Source organism: Cydia strobilella, chromosome 1 (assembly GCF_947568885.1).
Source record: "Cydia strobilella chromosome 1, ilCydStro3.1, whole genome shotgun sequence".
NCBI lineage: Eukaryota > Metazoa > Arthropoda > Insecta > Lepidoptera > Tortricidae > Cydia > Cydia strobilella.
This window is the reverse complement of record NC_086041.1, coordinates 16844103-16867436: the sequence shown is the minus strand read 5'-3', so window position 1 is coordinate 16867436 and position 23334 is coordinate 16844103. Positions and strand designations below refer to the sequence as shown.

General features: G+C 36.4%; 2 protein-coding genes across 4 annotated transcripts in view; both read left to right on the top strand.

Annotated features, from left to right (window-relative positions):
* The window catches only part of LOC134745556 (dynein axonemal heavy chain 2), a 172141-nt gene that overhangs the window by 43225 nt on the left and 105582 nt on the right, over window positions 1-23334 (top strand). For all 3 annotated transcript variants that reach the window (XM_063679634.1, XM_063679623.1, XM_063679640.1), the window contains exons 15-29: window positions 79-193; window positions 974-1222; window positions 1329-1525; window positions 6497-6658; window positions 6804-6921; window positions 7072-7226; window positions 7319-7494; window positions 7947-8114; window positions 8221-8388; window positions 8499-8724; window positions 12450-12569; window positions 12648-12781; window positions 13316-13586; window positions 19914-20057; window positions 21364-21462. In XM_063679634.1, coding sequence (XP_063535704.1) covers window positions 79-193; window positions 974-1222; window positions 1329-1525; window positions 6497-6658; window positions 6804-6921; window positions 7072-7226; window positions 7319-7494; window positions 7947-8114; window positions 8221-8388; window positions 8499-8724; window positions 12450-12569; window positions 12648-12781; window positions 13316-13586; window positions 19914-20057; window positions 21364-21462 — 2502 coding nt within the window. The remainder of the gene's footprint in view (window positions 1-78; window positions 194-973; window positions 1223-1328; window positions 1526-6496; window positions 6659-6803; window positions 6922-7071; window positions 7227-7318; window positions 7495-7946; window positions 8115-8220; window positions 8389-8498; window positions 8725-12449; window positions 12570-12647; window positions 12782-13315; window positions 13587-19913; window positions 20058-21363; window positions 21463-23334) is intronic.
* LOC134746565 (uncharacterized) lies at window positions 17307-19324 on the top strand. Its single transcript, XM_063680986.1, has 3 exons — window positions 17307-17483; window positions 18332-18613; window positions 18825-19324. Exons 1-3 carry the CDS (start codon window positions 17433-17435, stop codon window positions 19038-19040), a joined length of 549 nt encoding a protein of 182 aa, XP_063537056.1. The 5' UTR covers window positions 17307-17432; the 3' UTR covers window positions 19041-19324.

Sequence of the window (23334 nt, the reverse complement as noted above, 5' to 3'; positions counted from 1 at the left end):
TGTGAGGGTACGGAACATTTAGCGTGCGAGACCAACACTTATTATACCGGTAATTGTATTTTTAATTGTATTTTATAGATGGCAGAACATTGGATTAATTACGTCAGGAGGTTCGACCGTACATTGGAAGACGCTTTACGATTGTCAATAAAAGCTACAATGCAAAATATGTACAAATGTGTTCACGGAGATGGTAAGAATTAGAATAGAGATTTTTCTAACGGGACGGGGTCCTTGATACAGGTAGATTCAGTAGCTTAGGAATTGCAGCGTGGAGAGATACCACACACACAAAAACAGGCATTTTTAGTTATTAAGGTGTCATTGTCATCTTAAATTTGGAATTAATATCTACATACTATTTTGGGTTGAGGCATCAACTCGTCAGTCGTCACACTAAACCAAAATTTTGTTCTAACCGGTCATACCGCCAAAAGCAAAATTATTTGTTTCAATCCGTCTCAAGTACATTGTGTTCTATTAAGTCCCATCGTAGTTTTGTACCTATTGGTCACACTGTAAATCTGTTCCTACGCTTTTTTCCCGAAAGTGTAATGTTTTTACGGACATCACACTTAATCAATCGGTAGGTTAGGTTTGTCAGGTAGCCTCAGATGCCCGAAGGGCAAACCGCCCAGAAACGCGGGGCTCCGTCTAATTAAGTTGACAGTGTGACCAATAGCTACAAAACTACGATGTGACTTAACAGAACTAAATGTACTTGTGACGAATTGAAACAAATAATTTTGGTTTTGGCGGTATGACCGGTTAGAACAAAATTTTGGTATGACGAGTTTATGTCTGAATCCTATTTTGTGATCCTATTCGCTCATCTTTCTTTTCGTCCGTCGCTGTTTTGGATTCCCGCTAAAGAACAGTGAGAGTTCAAGTAAATAAGATAATACTTATATATTTTTTTACAACTTTGATTTCAAGTACGATCAATATTGTGGTACCTACCTATATTTTTCAGGTACTATGGCACCTTCTCCACTGATTAAAATGAATCTATACTTAACTGGTAAAAATGTGACATATTTGCCAACAAGACACGAGGTTCAATATACATTTAATAATATTCTTGAAGGCATCGTTAGCATAATGGACAGCATCCCAAGGCTATACGAAAAATTTTCTTTACCAGCTATGGGTTTAAAAAGATTTTGTGATGTCATTAAAGTCGATAATGACTCTAATAAACTACAAACATTGATAGACGAAGGTTAGCTGATTTATTATATAGCACATTCAGCAAAATGGGCCATAGGTCATAAACAAACCAAGTTATTCTTCACAGTTATGTTTCATTTATTTGCTATATTTTGCAGAAGTTCAATTTAACATAGGTCTAATACATGAACACATGCGCATGTGGGAACCATACTCTTCTATTTGGAAAGTAGACAAGGATGAATTTTTACTCAAATACAGAGAAGAAAATCATACAGCAACTGAATTTGAGGCACTCATAAACAATTACGGTGATTTAGCGCATCACGTACAAGTTCAAGAGACTGTTAATCAGGTATAACGAATAAGGGTGAAATACAGTTATACATTAATACGCATAACTCTATTTAATAGTACATTTCGATGCTAGTGCGGAAAGTAAGGTGAGTTCGGCTAAGTTTCGGACGATTTTAGGTGGGTTGAGATGATGTTGGTTTTTTTTTTTCTCAGCTTTTGGATAGGGTACGGACATGATTTAAGTACAGAATTGATAATAATGAAATGCTCTATATAATTGAATTTTATTATCTTTCTAAACGTCATAGTGAGCGTGTAATGAGTATTTAAATATAGGAAACAAAATAAATTGACAACATTCTTTTTTTACCTAGTGGTGTAAGAACGGACGGGCCTATAAGTTCGGCCCTATTGCCGGTACCATAAAGTTTACCATTGCAAAATAACCGGTTTTACTCACCGATTCATATATAGAAGAATTGGCCTAGCAGTAATTCGGGCTATCATATCCGACCCATTTTTTTTTTTGCATTTTTTTCCGTCCGATCTTACACCATGCGCTCAATTTTCAAGAAATTATGGTTGTCAAACTTTTAGGTGTGGGGTCAATGAACCCATGTGGGTCAATGAACCACGTAGGTTCATTGACACCTTAAGCGCAGTAGGTTGAAAGAGGGTGATAAAATAGGACATAAGGATAAAATAATATGAAAGTGGAGGAATTAATACGACCAAAACTTAATCAATTGCAGTAATATCAGTCTATAGGTACTTAATAAACTTTCCAACGCCATCTCACATAACTACGAGCATGATTTCGTGTGAGAAAACATCTCTCGATCTTACAAACAGGCGAATTCGCTTTGATAAGCACACATTTTAAACCAAGTAAGAATTGATTAATCAACACAACAATAATATTTCAAGAAACCATTATATTTCTTTAACATTATTAAAATAATAATAATAATCAACAAACAAATAAACCTACCTCTTCATAATTACAGCAGATAGGTAAATAAAAATATTTATAATTATTATACCCCACAATAGGCGGAAATTTGAATCATACGATCTTACCCGATGTCCGTAACTTTGCCGAACTCACCTTATGTCATTACTTCACGAGTACCGAGATATCTTGCCACGAGCCGTAGGCGGGTGGCAAGACTCGGGACGAGTGAAGAATGACATATCCGCACGTGTATCGAACGACGTTTTTTAATACAGTTGCGAAAAAATAAGAAAAGCAACAAGTAAGGAATGGAATTCGAAACTTTTATATTATTAATTCTGTGACACTGACATCATTGACATTGACATTATGAAAAGGTGTTTTTCTAGCTTTTATCCGACTAGAATAGATTTTGTTATTATTATTGAACCCACTCCAATGAGTTTTTTTTTCAAATGCATGTTCTATAAGACAGAAACAATTGTAAATATTAAAACATTGTACTATTATTACCTAAATATCGTTATTTACGATTATTTGTGTATCGTATATTTATAAAAACAATATCGAATGTTGCCTTTGGAAACATTCTTGCAGTAAGAAAATACGCCTCTTCTTTGACAGGCGCTCCGTTCTATTCAGACAACTTATTAAGAACGATTTTTCAACATGTTATAATACTTATAATGATGAAGAGGTAAGTAATAAAATATGAAATATGCATATTTTTCGTATTCTTACATTAACAGTAGGTTTTAATGTTGATAACGACGTTTAAAGGAAACTAATATTAACACTCATCAATAAGTAGTCATGAATTGGAACAAGTAAAAATTTAAAAAAATTGGAAAAGTAAAAAGCACTAGTTCGCGAAAACCAACTTTCCGCACGCTAAACAGCCACGAAAAGTAGCACTTTTTGAGCAACTGTATTAAAAAATAGTTTTCCCCTCACAAGCTCGGAAAGCCGTCTTTTATCCTTTAAAACAAGCGGGGAAAAACGCATTTTATCCACTAGTGGGGAAAGTAATTTGACCTTGGATGGAGCGTGTTTAAGTAGCTTTTGACAGATAACAAAACGTAAAACACTCGTAATAATGGTTCGTTCGATATTAATTATCATTAAATAAATGGTTTGAGAATTTAATAACAAATACCAAATTTAGCTATATTTAATGATTTTAAGTCATAAACCTTAAGTTCCATAAGATTTTTTTTAAAATGATGCTGAATGTAATTCTGAACGCACAAGTTGAGTCAATGCAAGTTCAAAACGCATCGTCAGAAATGTCATTGTCAACAAAAAAATTCTCACCAACACTTAAAAATACACAACTTCCAGAGTTTTCTGTTATAATATCGTATTATCATAAAAAAAATTGTGATTCCAGTGATGAAGATGATCTAAGTGGATGTTGCACTTTCCTCGCTATAGTGAGGGGAAAAGTTTTGTGTTACACATGGGTGCAAATGTATTTTACTTCTTGTGTGTTAAAACACTCGCTACGCTCAGGATTCTATTTTAGAACCACTCGCTTCGCTTGTGGTTCAACGATAGAATCCTTTCGCTTGCTCGTATTTCAATTCCACACTCGCGGGTAAAATACAACTTTGCACCCTTGTATAACAAATAACTATTTTTATTTCTATACCTCCAGGGGTATAGACATCTTTTTTAAACCTAAGACGATTCAGTGGTCTATAACATTAAAACACATATAAAAATTAACAAAGGTGCGTGGTGAGTATCAGGATGGCGGGTGTACATCAACAAATGGAGCTGCGGTATACGTCAGGAGTTAGTGCTAGCAATGTGCCAAATGTGCGCCAAAATTGGAGCAATGTGCTCTTTAAACTCCAGAGATATTTAAGATATAAATGACGTCCGCCAACCGCCAACCTGACGTCAGGTTGGCGGATGCGTTTCCAGTTCTAGCTAATGGCTGCCTACTCAAGGGTGAAAGTACTGCCTACGGTTAGCGCTCGCAATGTGCTTCCACATGTAGGTATGAAGCACAATCAAATTCAGAGAGCGGTTAAAGAGTAAGTTGGAATTGAATAAGTATATATATAGACGCCTGCTTTTTAGGGTTCCGTACCTCAAAAGGAAAAAACGGAACCCTTATAGGATCACTCGTGCGTCTGTCTGTCTGTCTGTCTGTCCGTCTGTCTGTCTGTCTGTCTGTCTGTCTGTCTGTCTGTCCGTCTGTCACAGCCTATTTTCTCCGAAATTACTGGACCAATTAAGTTGAAATTTGGTACTCATATGTAAGTTTGTGACCCAAAGATGGACATGTAACGTAAACAAATTAATTTTACCCACGGGGGCCACTTTTGGGGGGTAAATTAGAAAATTAAAAAATAAAGTTTGACAAAATATATCGTTGTATACATATCAAATGAAAGAGCTCATTGTTAGAATCTCAAATATATTTCTTTTATAATTTTAAGATATTTTTCAGAAGTTATTCACGAAAATAGGCAAAAAATGACCATTCCCATTGATCCGACACCTACGGGTTTTTTAGACATTTCACATAAAATAGTTATTTGTTATACAAGGGTGCAAAGTTGTATTCAACACACGAGAAGTAAAATACATTTGCACCCGTGTGTAACACAAAACTTTTCACCTCACTATAGCGAGGAAAGTGCAACATCCACTTAGATCACCTTCATCACTGGAATCACTCATGATTTACGATATTATAACAAAAAACTGGAAATTCTGTATTATTACTTGAGAAGTTTTTAAGTAAAAATTTTGTTGACAATGTTGACATTTCTGACGTATGAAATGTCAAAGATGCGTTTTGAAATTGCATCGACTCAACTTGTGCGTTCAGAATTATATTTAACAACATAACTTTAAGGTTTATGACATAAAATCATTAAATAAAGCTAAATTTGGTATTTTTTATTAGATTCTCAAACCATTTGTTTATTGATAATTAATATCAAACGAATCATTATTATGAGCGTTTTAAGTTTTGTTATCTGTCAAGCTACTTAAACACGCTCCATCCAAGGTCAAATTATTTCCCTCACTAGTGGATAAAATGCGTTTTTTTCCCGCTTGTTTTAAAGGATAAAAGGCAACTTTCCGAGCTAGTGACGGGGAAAATACATTGTTTAAATTGTGTAATGTACGGAACCCTTGGAACTCGAGTCCGACTCGCACTTGGCCGGTTTTTTTTTTTGAAATAGCAATGATAAAGATATGATTTGGCACATTGCTAGCACTAACTCCTGACGTATACCGCAGTTCCATTTGTTGATGTACAGTCGCCATCAGCTATATCGGAGCGGCCAAGGTGCTCACAAATATCTGAACACGCCTCTATTGTCAAGGCACTAGGTGCGTGTTCAGATATTTTTGAGCACCTCGGCCGCTCGGATATATCTGATGGCGACAGTACACCCGCCATCCTGATACTCACAGGTGCGTGGTAGTCACACTAGTATGACCTTCAACTTAGATTTATTATTTTATGTCCGAATACCAAGTAACGCCTATTAGACACTGATTTAAACTTTTACGATTTTTACTCATTATTATTCAACAACGACGGGACTTAATCGCGTAAAATAAGTTTTAAATTTACCTCCGACGTTTCGAGGACGGCGTTGTCCCCGTGGTCTCGGAGAACGTTCAAGTTAATAAACAAGACCAAGTGCGGGTAATTCGAAAAACTCGCGCGCCTAGAAGATGTTGATGTCAACTTTAGCCAGTCTTCTCCGAGACCACGGGGACAACGCCGTTCTCGAAACGTCGGAGGTAAATTTAAAACTTATTTTACGCGATTAAGTCCCGTCGTTGTTGAATAATAACGCCTATTAGACCAGATATATCGGTAAAGATGCAATGTTTCAGTTTATGATCAGTTTTCTGTATGCATATATATAACTCTATTAAAACAGAAAAAATGTGTTTTTTATATCAATATCTCTAAGGGAATATTGACAACTAATTAAAAACTAGGTAAAGACTATTCAGTGATTTTTAACATTACAACACACATAACAAAGGTGCGTAGTGGTCATCTTAGATGTATTATTTTATGTCGGAATACAGGTTCATTTTATAACTCTAAACTCGAGCAATCTGAAGAAGTCCATAATAGAGCATTGCATGCGCTGGCAGCTCGTTTTGGGAGATTTGTTGCGAAAAATAACAGTGTGTGATATAGACGAAGTATATGCGTATGTTGAAAAGTGTAGTGAAGAAGCTATGCAGGTAATGTATACAAACTAAAATACCACAGTACCACACCATACAATGTCACCGTCACTTTTTTGTCAGTTTAATTTAAGCATTATTCTTATTTACCTGCGTACTTATAAAAAACATATTTGTTTTAAAATATATTTTATAAATCCAGATGCCTGCTGATTTAAAAGAACTTGCGAGGTCCATAGCAACTTATGAACGTTTAATGGGTGATTTATCCCGTATGGAGAAAACTTTTCCACCGATCACAGACAAGGTTCACACTTTAGGTAAGGTTCGCCCGCTCTTTGAGATTTTAATAATTATAATTATATGTATGTATTATACTAGTATCCGTGCAAACGATATTTTTTATTTTTGTTTTATTCCTTAGTTCCTTATACAATGTGGAAGTAACATTGATATGGTTTTTATTGCAGCTAAGTTTGAAGTGGAGTTGAGTTCAGATATGGTTACTCGGCATGAAGAAATCCCCATGATTTGGGCAAATTATTTAGCTTTGCTTGAAGAGGCTAAAAAACAACTTGAAATGAATAAGGATAAGTTTAAGGCTGAATTATTAGAACAAGCTGAGGTAATGCCTATTATAAGTACTCGTTGAATATTACTGCATATTATTATGTACTTAACTAAAAAGACTTCACATGTAATTATTTTATTGTTTAGGAATTTAAAGAAGCAGCCAAAGAATTTTGTGACAACTTTTACCAAGCAGCACCCATTAGTTCAGATATAACTGGTAAAGATGCATTGTCTCAGCTAAAGGCATTTAGAGATCAGTTAAATGCACTTAGAGCACAGGAGCAAGAAATTCGAGATGGTCTTGCCGTATTTAATTTAACGTAAATTTTAATTCTTATTTAATCAAGTTTTTACAACAAACACTTATTTAGAATGTTTAATATAATCTAATGCCTACGTAATTCTTTACCATGCAGCACCTATTAGTTCAGATATATCGGTAAAGATCCGTTAAACGCATTTATATTACGGGAGCAAGATATTAGCGATGGTCTTGCCGTAAATTGTGATTCTTATTTAATCGAATTTTAAGACAAAGACATGTGCTGCCAGTTGAACCTCAGTGGCGCCCTCAATTAATTCAGACAATTTCTTGCCAGACTGTGTCTACGAACATTTTTCTCCATATATTCTAGATTTTAAATTACGCAACGCCTAACTCTTGACAATATCAATATGTAACTGAACACATGTGGTATCTACCTTTTCCTCTACATACAACTACAATTATTTCATTCAACTCAAATTAATCTATAGTTGCACATTTTAACAGAACTCCAGTGAACTTGGATCTGCAGAGAATGGAAAAAGAACTAGAAAAGCTTGAGGAAGTTTGGGGTCTAGTTTTTCAGTGGGAAGAATCTTGGGAGAAATATAAAACGCAGACTTTCTGGGAAATGGAAACAGATGAAATGGAAGACAATGTTATGTTTTTATTCAGGTACGATAAAGCAATATCTATTATTCCGTCTACTATACTATAGTAAATTCAGTACCGAACCGACCCATAATAGCTAAAAGTATACCGTATGATATTGTTTTAAAAGGAATTTCAACCGTCTCTCTCGACAACTGAAGGACAAGGGATGGGACATAATAGATACAACAAGAGTAAAAGTAGATGCCTTTAGACGCACCTTGCCTCTTATTGGGGACTTGAAGAACCCGTGCATGAGAGAACGGCATTGGGATAGAATTAGGACTTTGATGGCAGTGTGAGTATTCGTAATAAAAACTTTTGTTATATTACAAAAAATAAAATAAACGTAGAGAAAAATATCCTTGTTTCATTTTTATGCCTCATGTGTATAAATACCTTGTTTAGTGAATTCGACCAGAACTCGGAAGATTTTAAGCTGGATTTAATAATGAAACTGAATTTTCAAGCATATGCTGACGAAATCGCAGAGATTTCTAAAGCGGCAACAATGGAATTAAACATTGAAAATGGATTAAAAGCGATTCGAGAAATTTGGAAAAATACGACCTATGAGATGGCGCACCATCGTGATGAAATATATAGGATCAAAAATGTTGAAGATGTTATGCAGGTTTGTGTATAATGATCAAAGACTTATCTAAGTCAGGGAGCGTTTGACATAAACATTTGCAATAAAAAGAATATACCTATTGTTCGAAATCATATTTAGGCCGGATAGGTTTTAAAGGTTAGTTTTGTATTTAGTTAGGGGAAAAAACGAACGAGGAAGTGCTGCGAATTGTGGGAGAGAAGAGAAACTTGCTGAGAACCATAGAAAATAGACGAGGCAGAATGATAGGTCACTTGATAAGACACGACACTTTCTTTAACACTATATTAGAAGGCAAGATAGAAGCGAGAAGAGGCCGCGGAAAACCACGAGCAAGCTACACACAACAACTGAAAGCGAAAGCAAATGTCGTGTCTTACAGGGACCTAAAGAGCCTGGCCGAGGACCGAGAAAACTGGCGCATACTCTACCGACAAGAGCCATGCTCTTAAAATATGATGATGATGTGCTCGTTACTATGTCCGCGTGGGATGATGATGATTATTGATTTAAAAAATCCTCGGGCCTCAAACTATCTTTCGTTTAAGATGAACATTGGCATGGTTCAACGTGCATCTTAATCGTTCAGAGGTTTAAGCGGGAAGAGGTAACAGACAGACAGACAATAGTATTTTATACAATCGTGATATAATAGAGAGCTTTTCAGTCGAGTACCGTCTTTAAGCAACGAAGCTTGCTGAGTGGCTTAAGGTAAGGCACGAGATTGAAAAGCTTGATTATATCACTATTGTATACAATACTTTTTCTACGAGACAAAAAAATAACACTTTCAACTAGTAGAATCATATAGGTAAACAAACCAAAAGTATACAGGATACGCGAGCTGCCGCAGCCCGCGATACCTTCTTACTCGTGCGCGCACCGGCCGCGGCCGCCGCGGGCCCGGCGCCCCCGGCGGGTTGATCAACGACACCTCCTCGTAACTCATGAGGCCCTGGTACCTGCTCCTTGCTAAATTCGATTTTATGACAGTTTTTTTCTAGATTTTGGCCACCGTAGCCTATGGAGACTAACAAGCAATGCTAAGAGGTTTTCGTAGGGTATGGATGTTGCTATATGAAGGGTGTCACATGCGCATTTCTGACTTATGAAGCAATTGTTTCTACTACAACATAAAATAAAATGTTTTTGTTGGTCAACCAATCACAAAGCAGATGCGACGCAGCAGTGTGTTTAAGTAGGCTAATTTGCATTGAATCGAGTCTCCTTAAACAAGAAATATTTTATCGAGATGTGACATTCTATTTTCAAAATTTTTATAATGAACTATACCGTATCGATATAGTACATTATGATACAAGTGTGCTAAGTTGGTCATTACACACGAGGCGATATTGTGCGCGCGAGCTGTAAGCGAGCGCGCAATAAGAAAGCCGATGTGTGTAATGACCAATGCACACGCGTTTCATACGACGTTTTTCAACACACTTGCGAGAAAAAAAAAGATACTCATGTTATTCAAATTTTAATAGTTAAAACAGTTAGTATTGTGTGTTGCATCTGTCATACTGCCGGCCGCCCCTCGCCCCGGCCGCGGGCGCGCCGGTGCCCGCCAGTCCGACCAATTAAAGAAGGCTCCCTTTCCATGCATAATATTAGCAATCAGTTAGCTTCTTAACTCGTTCCAATAATATAATGAAAAAGCACGAGTGGAATAATATACTTAAAGAGCACGCGTGTTTAATATCTAGGATTATGAGCCAAAAATCGGTGGAATAAAAACGTCGTTTTGAGCAAGTGTGTTGAAAAAATTCTTATGCTTGAGTCGGAAGTGCCATAGACTATCCAACGTTGAAAAGAGTAAGGTTGTAGTGTAGCATATCAAGTTGTAATACACAAATTATACTCGACGAGTAGAAAAACAGAGTTACTTACTTTCGAATATATAATATTGGGCAGTAGGGATTGGTAAAAAAATAAGAAGTAGCAATCTCTTAGTTTGAACAAGTGATAAAAGCTGTAATATACGAGTATATGCATCCTTAGCCTTGTAGGTACAATAGTAAATTGTGTGACAAGGGAGCAAAATGACATATTTACGGCGAGGGTGTACAATTGAATCCTAAACGAAGCGAAGGATTCTAACATAGAATCCTGAGCGTAGTGAGAGATTCAAGTGTTAACGCCCAAGGTGAAAATAATTTTGCTACCATGTGACACATACTGCTTTTCACAACACCTATCAGGAAATTACAGACATATATTAGGTTTCAAAACATTATTATTTTAAGCAAAAATAGATACGGTCAAAGTGCCAAAAATATGTATACACGACCTTAGTATAGGTACATACTTCTGGCTGGCACTTTGTCCGTATCGATATTTTCAGACGTGACTGTACTGACAAATTAAAAGTACATAATTATGTACCTAATATCTTTTCAAAGACAGCAGCAAACACCTAAAATGATACAATGAAAATCAAGTACATTATTTTTGTAGATTTTTCTGGTAACAAATTATCTCTTACCCCTTTGAACCAAATCTTCGGAAGAAAACTATGAAGACTGATATCACTTATATTTATTATTATAAAGTTATTGATTTAAACTAAGTATTTACAAATTTATACACCATACAGAACCGCATAATTATGCTTTGTGAAATATGTGTATAAAACTTTATAAATATAAACTTTTTAAATTGCATTATTAAAGTAAAAATAAAATAAAATTTAATTATTAAACTCATCGTTTCTTTGTAAATATTACGCTAATTAATTAATTTACTTAATTTAAATATGCTATTAATTAATTTAAAATACGCTTTACATTTATTGTTTACAATTACAACAATATATTATTTAAGTTAGAAAAATTATGTGCACGTAATCGATTATAAAGAAATTGTAATCGATTATATGCATACTAATTTCATATGTCTTTGTGTCAATATTTCATACTAGCAACAAAATGTCCTTGAAAAGAAAAGTGCCACTTTGATCCCTCCTAGCAGGGAAGAAAAGTTCCCTTTTCGAATAGGTGATGTGAAAAATATTTTCTTCGATTGCAGACACATGTTACACGGTTACCTTATACTTACTTTAAACGAATCGTTCTACCTGTTTGTAAACAATAACGTTTTTTAATAACAAAACTTCCGTGAGACACAGACATATTAAATATATTAATAACGGGTCACTCACGTGTTTCAAGTCGAAAACGCTCGACATGTTTCACTCCGTACCGAGGAGCGTCATCAGGAGCTTGCGTCGACGGTGACGGACCGGCGCAGACTGCGGGCCGCAGCTCTCCGCGCCCGATGACTCGGCGCGGGTGCCGGTGGCGGCAGGGGGGGGGGCGAGAAACTACCCTCGTTTACGGCATTATTGTCAAATGGTGGGTTGCACACAACACTCACTACGTCATTCGCTAATGGTTCGCTCACTGTTTTGGGTACTACGTCGATGGACAGTGTGGACGAACCATTAGCGAATGACGTAGTGAGTGTTGTGTGCAACCCACAATTTGACAATAATGCCGTAAACGAGGGTAGTTTCTCGCCCCCCCTGCCGCCACCGGCGCCCGCGCCGAGTCATCGGGCGCGGAGAGCTGTGGCCCGCAGTCTGCGCCGGTCCGTCACCGTCGACGCAAGCTCCTGATGACGCTCCTCGGTACGGAGTGAAACATGTCGAGCGTTTTCGACTTGAAACACGTGAGTGACCCGTTATTAATATATTTAATAACATTTTTTGATAAAATTATCTATTAATTCAATTTGTACAGTTCTTGGAAGATCATCAAGTCCAGTTGTCTTCGATGAAGTCGACCAAATATGTGGAACCATTTATAAAAGAAGTGGATTATTGGGAAAAATCTTTAGGTTATGTAGCAGAGTGTATTGAGGTTGTATAATAGTTGTTTTCCTTCTTTTCGTTCCTTTTGTAAAATAATATAATATTGTTAGGTATATTATTTTGTTAGATATCTTTACAAGTTCAACGGCGTTATCTCTACCTCGAAACTATATTTGCTGGCGAAGATATAAGAAAACAACTTCCAAAAGAAGTAGTTATTTTTGATAACCTTACCGCTGATTGGACAGATATTACTAAAAAGTAAGTCACGGCGTCAACACGAGTAAGTCAAAAAATAAAAGATCGGATTGTGTAGTGATATGATTGCCTAGTTTCGTATGCATAAATGGTACAGATCAATGTATACGTACCTACTGTTTATATTATTAACGTGCCATAGTTTTGCTTTTGTTTATAAAAACTGTAGAACCATCACCGACGACTCGACATAATTATGCGATGGCTCTAGTTTTTAGTGTCGCAATAGTATTGTATTGTATTGTAGCTCGGGCGATTTTCCGCAACTCGACGACTGGCGCCTATTTTGCGTGATGTCGCAATAGTAATATCTAAATATACCAATTTGTCAGTAATAGGCATGAATTTCAAGATTTGTATTTGTGTTCCAACTTTTACGCCTACATTTTGCAAATTTGCCGCATTTTAAGATTAATCGATTACTATAATTTTCTGAAATGCATACCTACTACATTTATTATATTATCAATTTATCAATCATTAATCTACTATTGTGTTTTGTTTATCTCAATTTAATATTTTTACTACTTTCAATAGTATGTACGCTGGGAAAAACGCAGTAGAAGCATGCCTATTTAAGCCTGCACCATATGTTTACAACAAGCTAAACGGAATGATAGAAAACTTAGATGGAATATTACGGTCCCTTGAAAAGTATTTGGAAACCAAACGACAAATATTTCCAAGATTCTATTTTATATCGAACGATGATTTATTAGAAATTCTCGGAAATTCGAAAAAACCGCAGTTGATTCAAGTTCATCTTAAAAAACTTTTTGACAATGTTGTTAAGATAAGAATTGATAAGGTAAGTAATGTACAGGTTTATCAATTATCATAGAGGTCGATGACAAAAATGTGACATTTTGAGCGTGCAGCACCTGTTTAGTAGGGACTATCTTGAGTTAATTTCGCTGCTAGGGGCGCCAATTCCAAATATTCGCGTTTATGTTGAAAACTGTGCAAATTCTTTACTATAGTCTGACAAGCCCACTTTGTTCTATAGGGTATAGGCGTGTTTGTATGGGGCATCGGCCCCAGAAGCCAAATCAATTTATTACCTCAGATGTAAGATGCTATTTCACCAAATATTAACCCTAAAATGCTGCAGGTTTTTGAGAAAATTAAAAAAAGAAAAAATTGGTTTTGTGGAGGAGTTTACTTCGGGAGTGGTGGGGCGTGCGGTGTGGAGCGAAGAGAAACACGTAGTAATGGCAGATAGCCGTATATTAGCAGTTAGCACTTCACATACACACGGTATTTGTACCCTGTTGATCCAAGTGAATGTTTTTGAAAAAAATATGTGTTATAGAATATTAGTTTATACATACGAGTAAAATACCCAAAATTGGTGGGTGTCCCAGTTTCGGAAATATAAAAAAAAATATTGAAAAGTGTAAATTTTATTACTTATGTATTTGGAACAGGGACCGGACAACCCTTTCCGCGATAAAACCCTTTCAATGGGCGACACTTAAACACGGCTAACACATTGAAAGACTTTCCCTTTTGAACTGCAAGCCCATTCATACCCTTACCTTTGACTAACCCTTACTGAAAAGCTTATCAAAAATAAGGCTAGCTTTTAATAAGGGTTACCCTTATCTTTAAGCGCTTTTTATAAAGGTTTCCCTTTGCGTGAAAGAGACAGGATTAGTATATATCTACGGTAAAAGGAAAGAAAATACGTGCCTAGTCAAAGAACGCCGCCGTCGCCGCCGACGATCGCCCGGATTCGAAGTAATGTGTGCTTTATGAACAAGGTAGACGACTTAAATTAGCACGCTTATATGCTAAAAGTAAAGCCCTTTATAAGGCTAACCCTTATAAGCAATATGCAAGGTGTTGGTGAGCGGATGATAAGGGTTTTGTAAGGGTATTTGGGCTACCGATTACTCAAATGTGGTATCTTTATATAAGGGTTTTTAAAAGCAAAACAAAGGGTTTCGTCTGGCAAAGGGTATGGTGAGTTAAGCCTTATGCAATACCCTTATAAAACCCCGATAAGGGATAGCGGGCCTTTCCCTGATTTGGAACTCCATTTTTTAACCGACTTCAAGATTTCAAAAGGAGGAGGTTATCAATTCGGTTGTGTTTTTTTTTTTTTTTTTTTTTATGTTTGTTACTCCATAACTCCGTCATTTCTGGACCGATTTTGAAAATTCTTTTTTTGATTGTAAGTATATATATACAGATTGGTCCCGTTTTTGTCAAAACGCAGTTCGGATAATGGGATCCATGAGGAATCGAGGGAACTCCTCAAATGTTAAAGGCTTACATATAGTGATTTTAGTATTTTCATCAACAAATCAAGCACTTACATTTAAAAATGTGACATTTGATGAAGTGGAACTGCTGATGATGATCAGAACGGAACTCTTCAATGACGCATAGTTCACGTTTGGCGATTTGTCCTCTTCGTTATGTTTGTTAAGCAAGTTAGGTTTTCAAGAAACATTTTTGTCAAGCTCGAGTTCTGATGATGGGATCCATGAGGAATCGAGGGAACTCCTCAAATGTGAAAGGCATACATATAGTGATTTTTGTATTTTTATCAACAAATCCAGCATTTCCATTTTAAAAAGTGACATTTGATGAAGTGAAACTGCTGATGATGATCAAAATGGAACTCTTTAATGACGCATAGTTTACGTTTGGCGATTTGTCCTCTTCGTTATGTTTGTTAAGCAAGTTAGGTTTTTAAGGCATATTTTTGTCAAGCTCGAGTTCTGATGATGAGACCCATGAGGAACCGAGGGAACTCCTCAAATGTGAAATGCATGCATATTGTGATTTTTGTATTTTCATCAACAAATCCAGCATTTACATCTAAAAAAGTGAAATTTGGTTAAGTGGAGTGGAGTGGCTGATGATGATCAGAATGGAACTCTTCAATGACACATAGTTCACGTTTGGCGATTTGTTCTCTTCCTTATGGACCCAGACCCAAACTTGGACCCGGACTTGGACCCGGACCCGGGTCTGGACATGGACCCCAACTCGGATCCGGACCCGGACCGAACTCTGACCCAAACTTGGACCCGGACAGCCGGAGACGGACCCGGACTCGGATCCGGACCCAGACCCGGACCTGGAAATGCTACTAGAAAAGTGGGTTAGGTTAGGTTAGAACTGTGACCCTTACAGAAACGAAATGCTATCCGAAAAGTAGGTTAGGTTAGGTTAGAACTGCGACCCTTACAAAAAGGAAATGCTACTAGAAAAGTGGGTGGTTTTACCTCCTTTTCTACATTATTAGGCAATATTATAATAATTAGGCAATTAGGCAAAATTAGTCAAAAGATGGATTAGGATAATTACGCAAAATATGCTGTCTATTTCATTTCATTGTCTGGAATCTAAGAGTGCACCATCAACAATAAGTAAACTTTCAGCGGCATCCCCCATTGAAGTCGGTTTTTTTTTCTTAAAAATTATTTAAAATAATACATCTACATTAAGCCTGAACAGGAATATATGATCACGCGCCATGTTGCGGAATTTCACTGGAACTATTTTTTTCATACTATACTGAACTGTCACCGTATACATGAGAAAGAACAGCGCCCTCTTGACAATGATCATATATTACTGGTCAAACCTGTAGCATTTTAGGGTTAATATTTGGTGAAATAGCATCTTACATCTGAGCCATAGAGTAACTTATACTAGAGCGGTACTGTCATAGCAAATTTTGTAATCCCAGTAAATTCACTGCCATCTGTCGACACACTTTAAAACGAAAATTGAAGATTTGTTAAAAATACGATAAAATGTATTTAAATATAGATAAATGTTTTTTTTTATTTGCGTTAATTATTTTGATGATTTTGACCCATGTTCTTTCACTGATATGCGTTAAAATTGTTAAATAATAAACGAAACCGTCAACGCCATCTATACGACTGTAGGCCAAAACTAGTATCGCCCTCTGAACGAGAATCAAATTTTCTTGATTTTCGAGGCACGTTTTTTCCTTAGACTGTATCCATCTATTACGGAGTTATATCTTTGATCTGAGCTAATAAATTGACAAAACAGTAATCAATTTGGCTTCTGGGGCCAATGCCCCATACGAACACGGCTATACCCTTTGTATTGGAGACCAGCCCTTCGCACTTAAAATTTTCTAATTTGACACCCTTTTCCATTGTTAATATGGCTTGCTAAATACTATAGCTCTTAGACATAGTATAGTAGTTATTCTAACTCGATGGGTAGGGTGACAGATGTAATCGGAGTCATTTTCATATAATTTATAACCTAAAAACGCAAAATATCGCAAAATTGTACCGAGATGACTGTCAGCGTACCCATCGAGTTTCAAAAATACTATTTTCAAACTTGAAGAGACGTCAGACGTCAGACATGAGTCTGATGACTTGATGAGTGAAATTACATTGGTGTAAAATCTATTGAACTTACTTTTGGTAGATTTTAGATCATGTACAGTGCAGCACTGAAACTGTCAATGTCATTGTCAAGTCAATTATCATGTGTTATGTGTGACATGTGTCAGATGCACGCTCAACGCTGTCGTTGTGTGCCGTATTGCTTTGCTTACTTGTTTTTGCGTTTACCGCGCTCGGAATATTTGCCTTCGTCTTTTAATTTTACTGTGCTTTCTATAATAATAACGACACTGAACCATACAATGCAACAACAAGATATTGAAAAGATATACTTTGTACCTTTCAAAGCTGTGGTGAGTACATTCATATTGTACTTATAGAGCCTGTTCGGAAAGAGAAGAGTCGTGGAACGTATTGGGCCCCATACATTCCACGACTTTTTGTTATCACGGAAAAGTAAATGTTCTAGCTGAATAGATTTAACGTTTATTTGTTCAAGTTTTTTATAATAAAAAAAAACTGTTTACTTTTGGTATTGACCTTGTGTCGGCCGTTCCTGAATAAATAACTAGCCTTCCTCGTTTAGTGTCACACTTACGGGTTGGCCTAAAGCAAAGGGGGTGCAAAAAAAAGAGAATTTTTTAGTTGTCATAGCGATCATCACGGTCAACCTAACACACTCCTCGCTTCGCTCGTCGTCGCACCTATCTTGTCTCTGTTACTTAAATTTACTGTTCCAAATGATTGATTTTAATTTGTCAAGTAGTGGTTTCAACTTGCGGGTCAAATATCTCGGCCATTTTTGATTTTAGAAAAAAGTTTTTCCTACAAAACATGCTTATTTTAGCGTATTCTCTATGATAACACAATAAAAAATAGGTGTCATAATAACATCACTCCGATGAAAATTGTCGGCACCCCCTTTGCTTTAGTCCAACCCACTTACATCTCATCTAATCACCACACATTGCGTTTATAACATTTGAGGTGTTCCTTTAATTGGTCATGGATCTTCATCAGATCTAGACTAAATTTTTGTAGGACCACCTTAAACATAATTTCTCAATACCTACTAGTATTTAAATTGTAATTTTTAAGCAGGTCATGATTAGTATGAATTTTAGTAACCCATTTGACCTAGTCTGCTTTATTTTAATAGTTGGTACTTTTTTATTCTATTAATTCCAATTTTAATTTCCAGCAAAAAGTTACAAAATTCATTAGAAACTCAACTAAATGGGAGAAGGAAGCATGTCACCGCAGCCTTCTGAATCTCCAGGATGCACACAATAATTTCCACAAACACGAGCCAGGCTCTACATTGTTTATGAAAAATGTTTTTTTCCAATGTGCGAGGTCTGCCATTTATTCTCATAATTGGGATAAGCTCTTATATATCCTTACAAAGAGTACCATTAGGGATAATAGAAGATGTATGTATAGTGAAGAAACTAATTCTGAAAGGCTAAAATTTTATTTGAAGGTAAGCAAATTATTAATTAAAAAAATTGTTTTATAGGTATTTTATAGGTAGAAGTATTTCTTTTTACAGCCATTAAATTGCAAAAATAAGGGTAAATCTAATGTCTTATAGTATGTTGTATCTTGTTTCTTATTTTTAAAATGATTATCAATGTGTAATCTGTAAAATAATGGAATAAATTTGCAAACATAATCGGCAATATATTTTCCAGGCCTTAACAATATTGTTGATGAACCACCCGTATGCCAGAACCCACGGTCTGCTGGATGATTACATGCACATGGTACTGTCGTGCCGCACACAGGAGAGTAGGCAGGCCATCATGAAGGTGCTTGTGACATTGACGGACACACTCTATTCTAAAGTTTTGGCGAATAGGAAAAAGAGATTGGAGAGAGATTTGGATGGACTGGTTGAACTTATTTAAAAATATTACCAGTGTTGTTTGTGATATTTTTCCAGCAAAGGGTATCATTTAATTTTTATGCTGTGACAGGAACAGTCCAGATTGAGATATGGAATGATGGGTATGTTCTGTGTATGTTCAAGCGAAATAAATAAATGAAATTTAATTGAATTAACTGTTTGACTGGAGGCAGTGGAAAGTTGTTACAAAATACACAGCTGACATGAACAACAAGATAGAATATCAGTATCAGTTCTTCAAGAAGCGGGTATTTAGGGTTCTCAAGGGTCGGCAATGCTTAAGTGGCTCCTGTGATGTTGCTTATGTCCATGGGCGACGATGACTGCTTCCCATCAGGCGGCTCGTCTGCTCGTTTGCTGACTATCACATTAAAAAAACCAGTAGATTTATTGTCAATTGTGATATTGTCAATGTTATAAAACAATAAAGTGGGATAACATTTTTAATGTGTTATTATTTCCTCATATAGCTATTATAACACTCATCCATAAATTACCAAATTAACTAGCAGTGGTGTTTCAGCAGGAATTAAACAATATTTGTTATAATATAAAAGTGTGCGTAATGAATTACGTTACGTGGCAATACGAACATTTTCAGTCATAAGTCTTAAAGCTTTCTTGCCTTATCCACAGTTGACAAACAAAGCATAGCTACACTAACGAGACTGCTCAAGCATAAAAAGTAAATACATTCACTGCCAGCGTGAGTTACGAACTACGCTTCTAGTTGATAATGATAACGTGTTATTTTCCCTTTGTAGTGTGCACGTATGAACAGAGAACCCGTCTAATGGGTCGCTGGCAGTGGAAGTGTTAGAAAAAAAGGTTGAAAGTCACTTTCAACATCAGTTGAAACGTTTATCGTTTCCAGAATGCCCTAGGGCTGCCTGTGGCGAAAGCCATGATGTCGGAGGACGGAGAATGCATTGAGTGGAGGTACAACCTGGTGTTGGACGGGCCTGCAGAGGTGTGGCTGTTGGGGCTCGAGACTACTATGAGAACCGTGCTGAGAGACGTAAGCTGCTGAAGCCAGCAGGCGGTCTTCCCACTGGCGCCACAATCGCCACATCCGAAATATCTGAATGCGACGACGGCGTGTGAGCTAGACAAAGCTATATAAATTTTCTCACTTGCACACCGTCTTTGTCACCGCGTCCGGTTCTGGTGCCAGTGTGATAATCGCGCTATACGTAGATTAGCGGAGTGTGGCGGAGGCTCAATTCATATAAGATATAAGACGACATTGGAAATATAGCTTTTATACGAACTCGTTGGATGCTAACGAAGCGTTGTGTTGAGACTGTTAATTCCTACGTTTTGGCTTTGTGTGAAGTGCGTGGTGGGAGATTTAAAAGCGATGATCGTTCTCGACGTGGCAAAAATGTGTGTAATTTCTAAGACAAAACGACATACCTACAGCCCGCAGCAAGCTCGGTTCTACAAATCGGCGTACAAATGTAGTTACGCTCTCATTTTAAAACGGCTAGCTAGAGTGCCCTGAAACTTTGTACTTAAATAGGATAGAGATGGGCCAAATATGGAGTTTGCCGATTCGAATATTCGGCTGAATGTTCGGTTCAGACCTTACCGAACCGAATATTCGGCTGAATTATTCGGTTCATCTGTATAATATTAATAAACCTCTTCGCTTCAATCACATTAGCAACCGAAGATAAACCGCTTCCTTATCATTCCCAAGAAACAAACAGGTCAAAACAAGGCAAGGGACACTTATGAAAAATTCCAACTCCATATGGTTAAAACATAGATTGATTTATTGATTAACATGTCTAATCATATTGTGTTTAATGACAACGTGAAATCATAACCTGATGGAAGAGAGTAGGTACCTACTTTAAGTGTTGTGGTTGTGGAGGAGCTAACATTTTATAGTGTTGCAACAAGACAAACAGAATAATGAATATTTGCCGAATATTCGGCACTTTTAATCGAATAATTCGGCCGAATACGAACATTGGAAAACTTGCCGAATATACCGAATATTCAGCCCATCTCTGCAATACACCTGCAATAGGATAAGGTATATCTACTTATGTCTGTAAGTAATTAGTTTATGTAGCTTCAGATACCATAGTTAAAAAAAAACGATTTTTTTTATACAATACTTGTTTTTGCTCTATATTATATCGTTTGTTTTATAAGCTTACTAATGTCATTGTATGTGCAAAGCTTCATTACAATATTTACAGCCAACACGTACAACGTGTAGTTTTAAAATGAGAACGAAACTCCGTTTGTATGGGAAGGTGAAATTCGGCCGAACGACTCTTAAACTTAAATACATATTTGTTGCTTTATAGAATTTAATTTTAACCCGCCTGGCGCTACGTAAATGTAAATACCAGCGAGAACAGTGGATCAATGATTTTCCCGGGCAACTCGGGATCACTTGCAGTAAGGTAATTGACATTCTTTAACTTAGCTATCTACCTACGTGTTAGGCTGGATTGTCAACACGTAGGTATCCTCTTTAGTGCACTGCCTTATGGGAATATAGTTCAGATCCGGAAACCGCTTTCAACTTTTAGTATGTTGTTGGGCATGGTACTGGGTCTCCAAAACTGCCGGAGACTGCGGCGCCGGCCATCTACTTCAGCGGAATGACGTCATCAAAATGACTCCCGCCTCGTTGCGAATATTGCGTATTGCACCGAAACTATGCATTGCACATACACGTTTGGGGTATTAAATAAAAGCCAAATAAATATTCTATATTTAATTTCTAAACTATATGGAACAAAATATACAATAGTTTAAGAGAAATTTACAAAGAAATTACAAACCAAAAGTCGGGCGTTAAAGCAATGTGCTACAACATTAAAGATGATATCTCAAGCCATACACCGTGTATTGCAACAGTGTGTGCTGAGTGTTGGGCAAAAATTAACTCAAATAAGAATAAGAATAAAAACTGAAATGTTATTCTTATTCCAATCGATTTGAATTAAAAAAATTCTTGCACTCGTTAGTCCCGAATAAAATGAACGGGACTAAATCATGTAACTTTTATCTTAAATGAAGAATAAAAAACGGACTAATTAGTCCTGATGTAGGATTATTCCAAATAACGTTTTATTCAATTAAAGTGTACAATTGGTTATATTAGTTTGTAAAATGAATTTCACCCCTCTTTTCAATGGTGGGATAGATTTGAATTTTTTTAGCTTAAAAAGATTTTATGTTAATATGTAGATAGTTAGGAACATTTTTTTGGTGCTTTGAAACGTTGATGATAATTTGATGATGAAGCTACATAGATAGAAAACAGCAAAATTCTGTGATGGTTCAATGTATTATCCTTTGCGTATTATTTATTTTGTTTATTACTCCCACATTACTCCTATCAACCTTAAGCATTAAGGTATAACATATGCTATCTCTTTCACACCTACGGACAGTGAAAGAGATAGTAAATGACAGGTAAATAAAGAACCTGCGGCGCTTATCGCTAGATGTGTAGAAAGTCGCAGCATGAATTGTATAGTATTATTTAACGTGTTTGCACTTAAGACCGCCATTACTCATTCGCAATAACAATAGTATGGATGGTATAGAAAGGATGCCAATCTCTTATGGCAGAATTGTTGCAAAAGTGACCGCTTTCAGCTTTAAGGCGGTTCCCTGAGCCAGAAGGCGAAAAATCTCCTTATATGATCATGTTTTTAAGAGGCGTTGATAGTCGTAGACATGGAAAAAATATATGTAGTTCTTGACTATATTATCTTTAATATCATAGCTTTCGATACACGAATTATGACACTTCGCTCGATACAATTAATTCCCAAAGTAACCTCTAACTCGGACTTTTAATCCAACTTTACTCGGTTATTTATTATCATACTATAAACAAAAAAAGAAGAAAAAACAATCTTAACTTAAATAGTAATTTCATAGCTTTCGAATTTCGATATTGTAAGAACGTTTTTAAAATAAATAAAAATCGACAAAATTCGATCAAAATTGACACTTGGCGCGCATGATCTATCCCGTTCTTTCTTGCGAAATGTGACAGTGACAGCGGCAAACCGATGGAACGGCCTTAAATAATAGTTCCTAATCTCTCCGGTGGCGCTAGTTAGGCTCTGGGACATGAGTATAACATGAACCATATAAGGCAACAAATAACCCGACCAAATTACGTAGGTTGTTTTTGGTAGTATTTCGGTGTATGGTGGCGCCGCCTAATTACTGTTTTTTGATGGACACTTTTCATACATAGAGATTTGGCTCCTTTATATAGTCTCCATGAACAAAAGGTTTAAGTCGTAGCT

Excerpts from the sequence above, each read along its gene's own strand:
- LOC134746565 (XM_063680986.1), top strand. The coding sequence starts at position 17,433 with ATGCAACAACAAGATATTGAAAAGATATACTTTGTACCTTTCAAAGCT. Across the intron at positions 17,484-18,331 it reads TTGTACCTTTCAAAGCTGTG|CAAAAAGTTACAAAATTCAT; the intron begins GTGAGTACATTC and ends TTTAATTTCCAG. Across the intron at positions 18,614-18,824 it reads GGCTAAAATTTTATTTGAAG|GCCTTAACAATATTGTTGAT; the intron begins GTAAGCAAATTA and ends TATATTTTCCAG.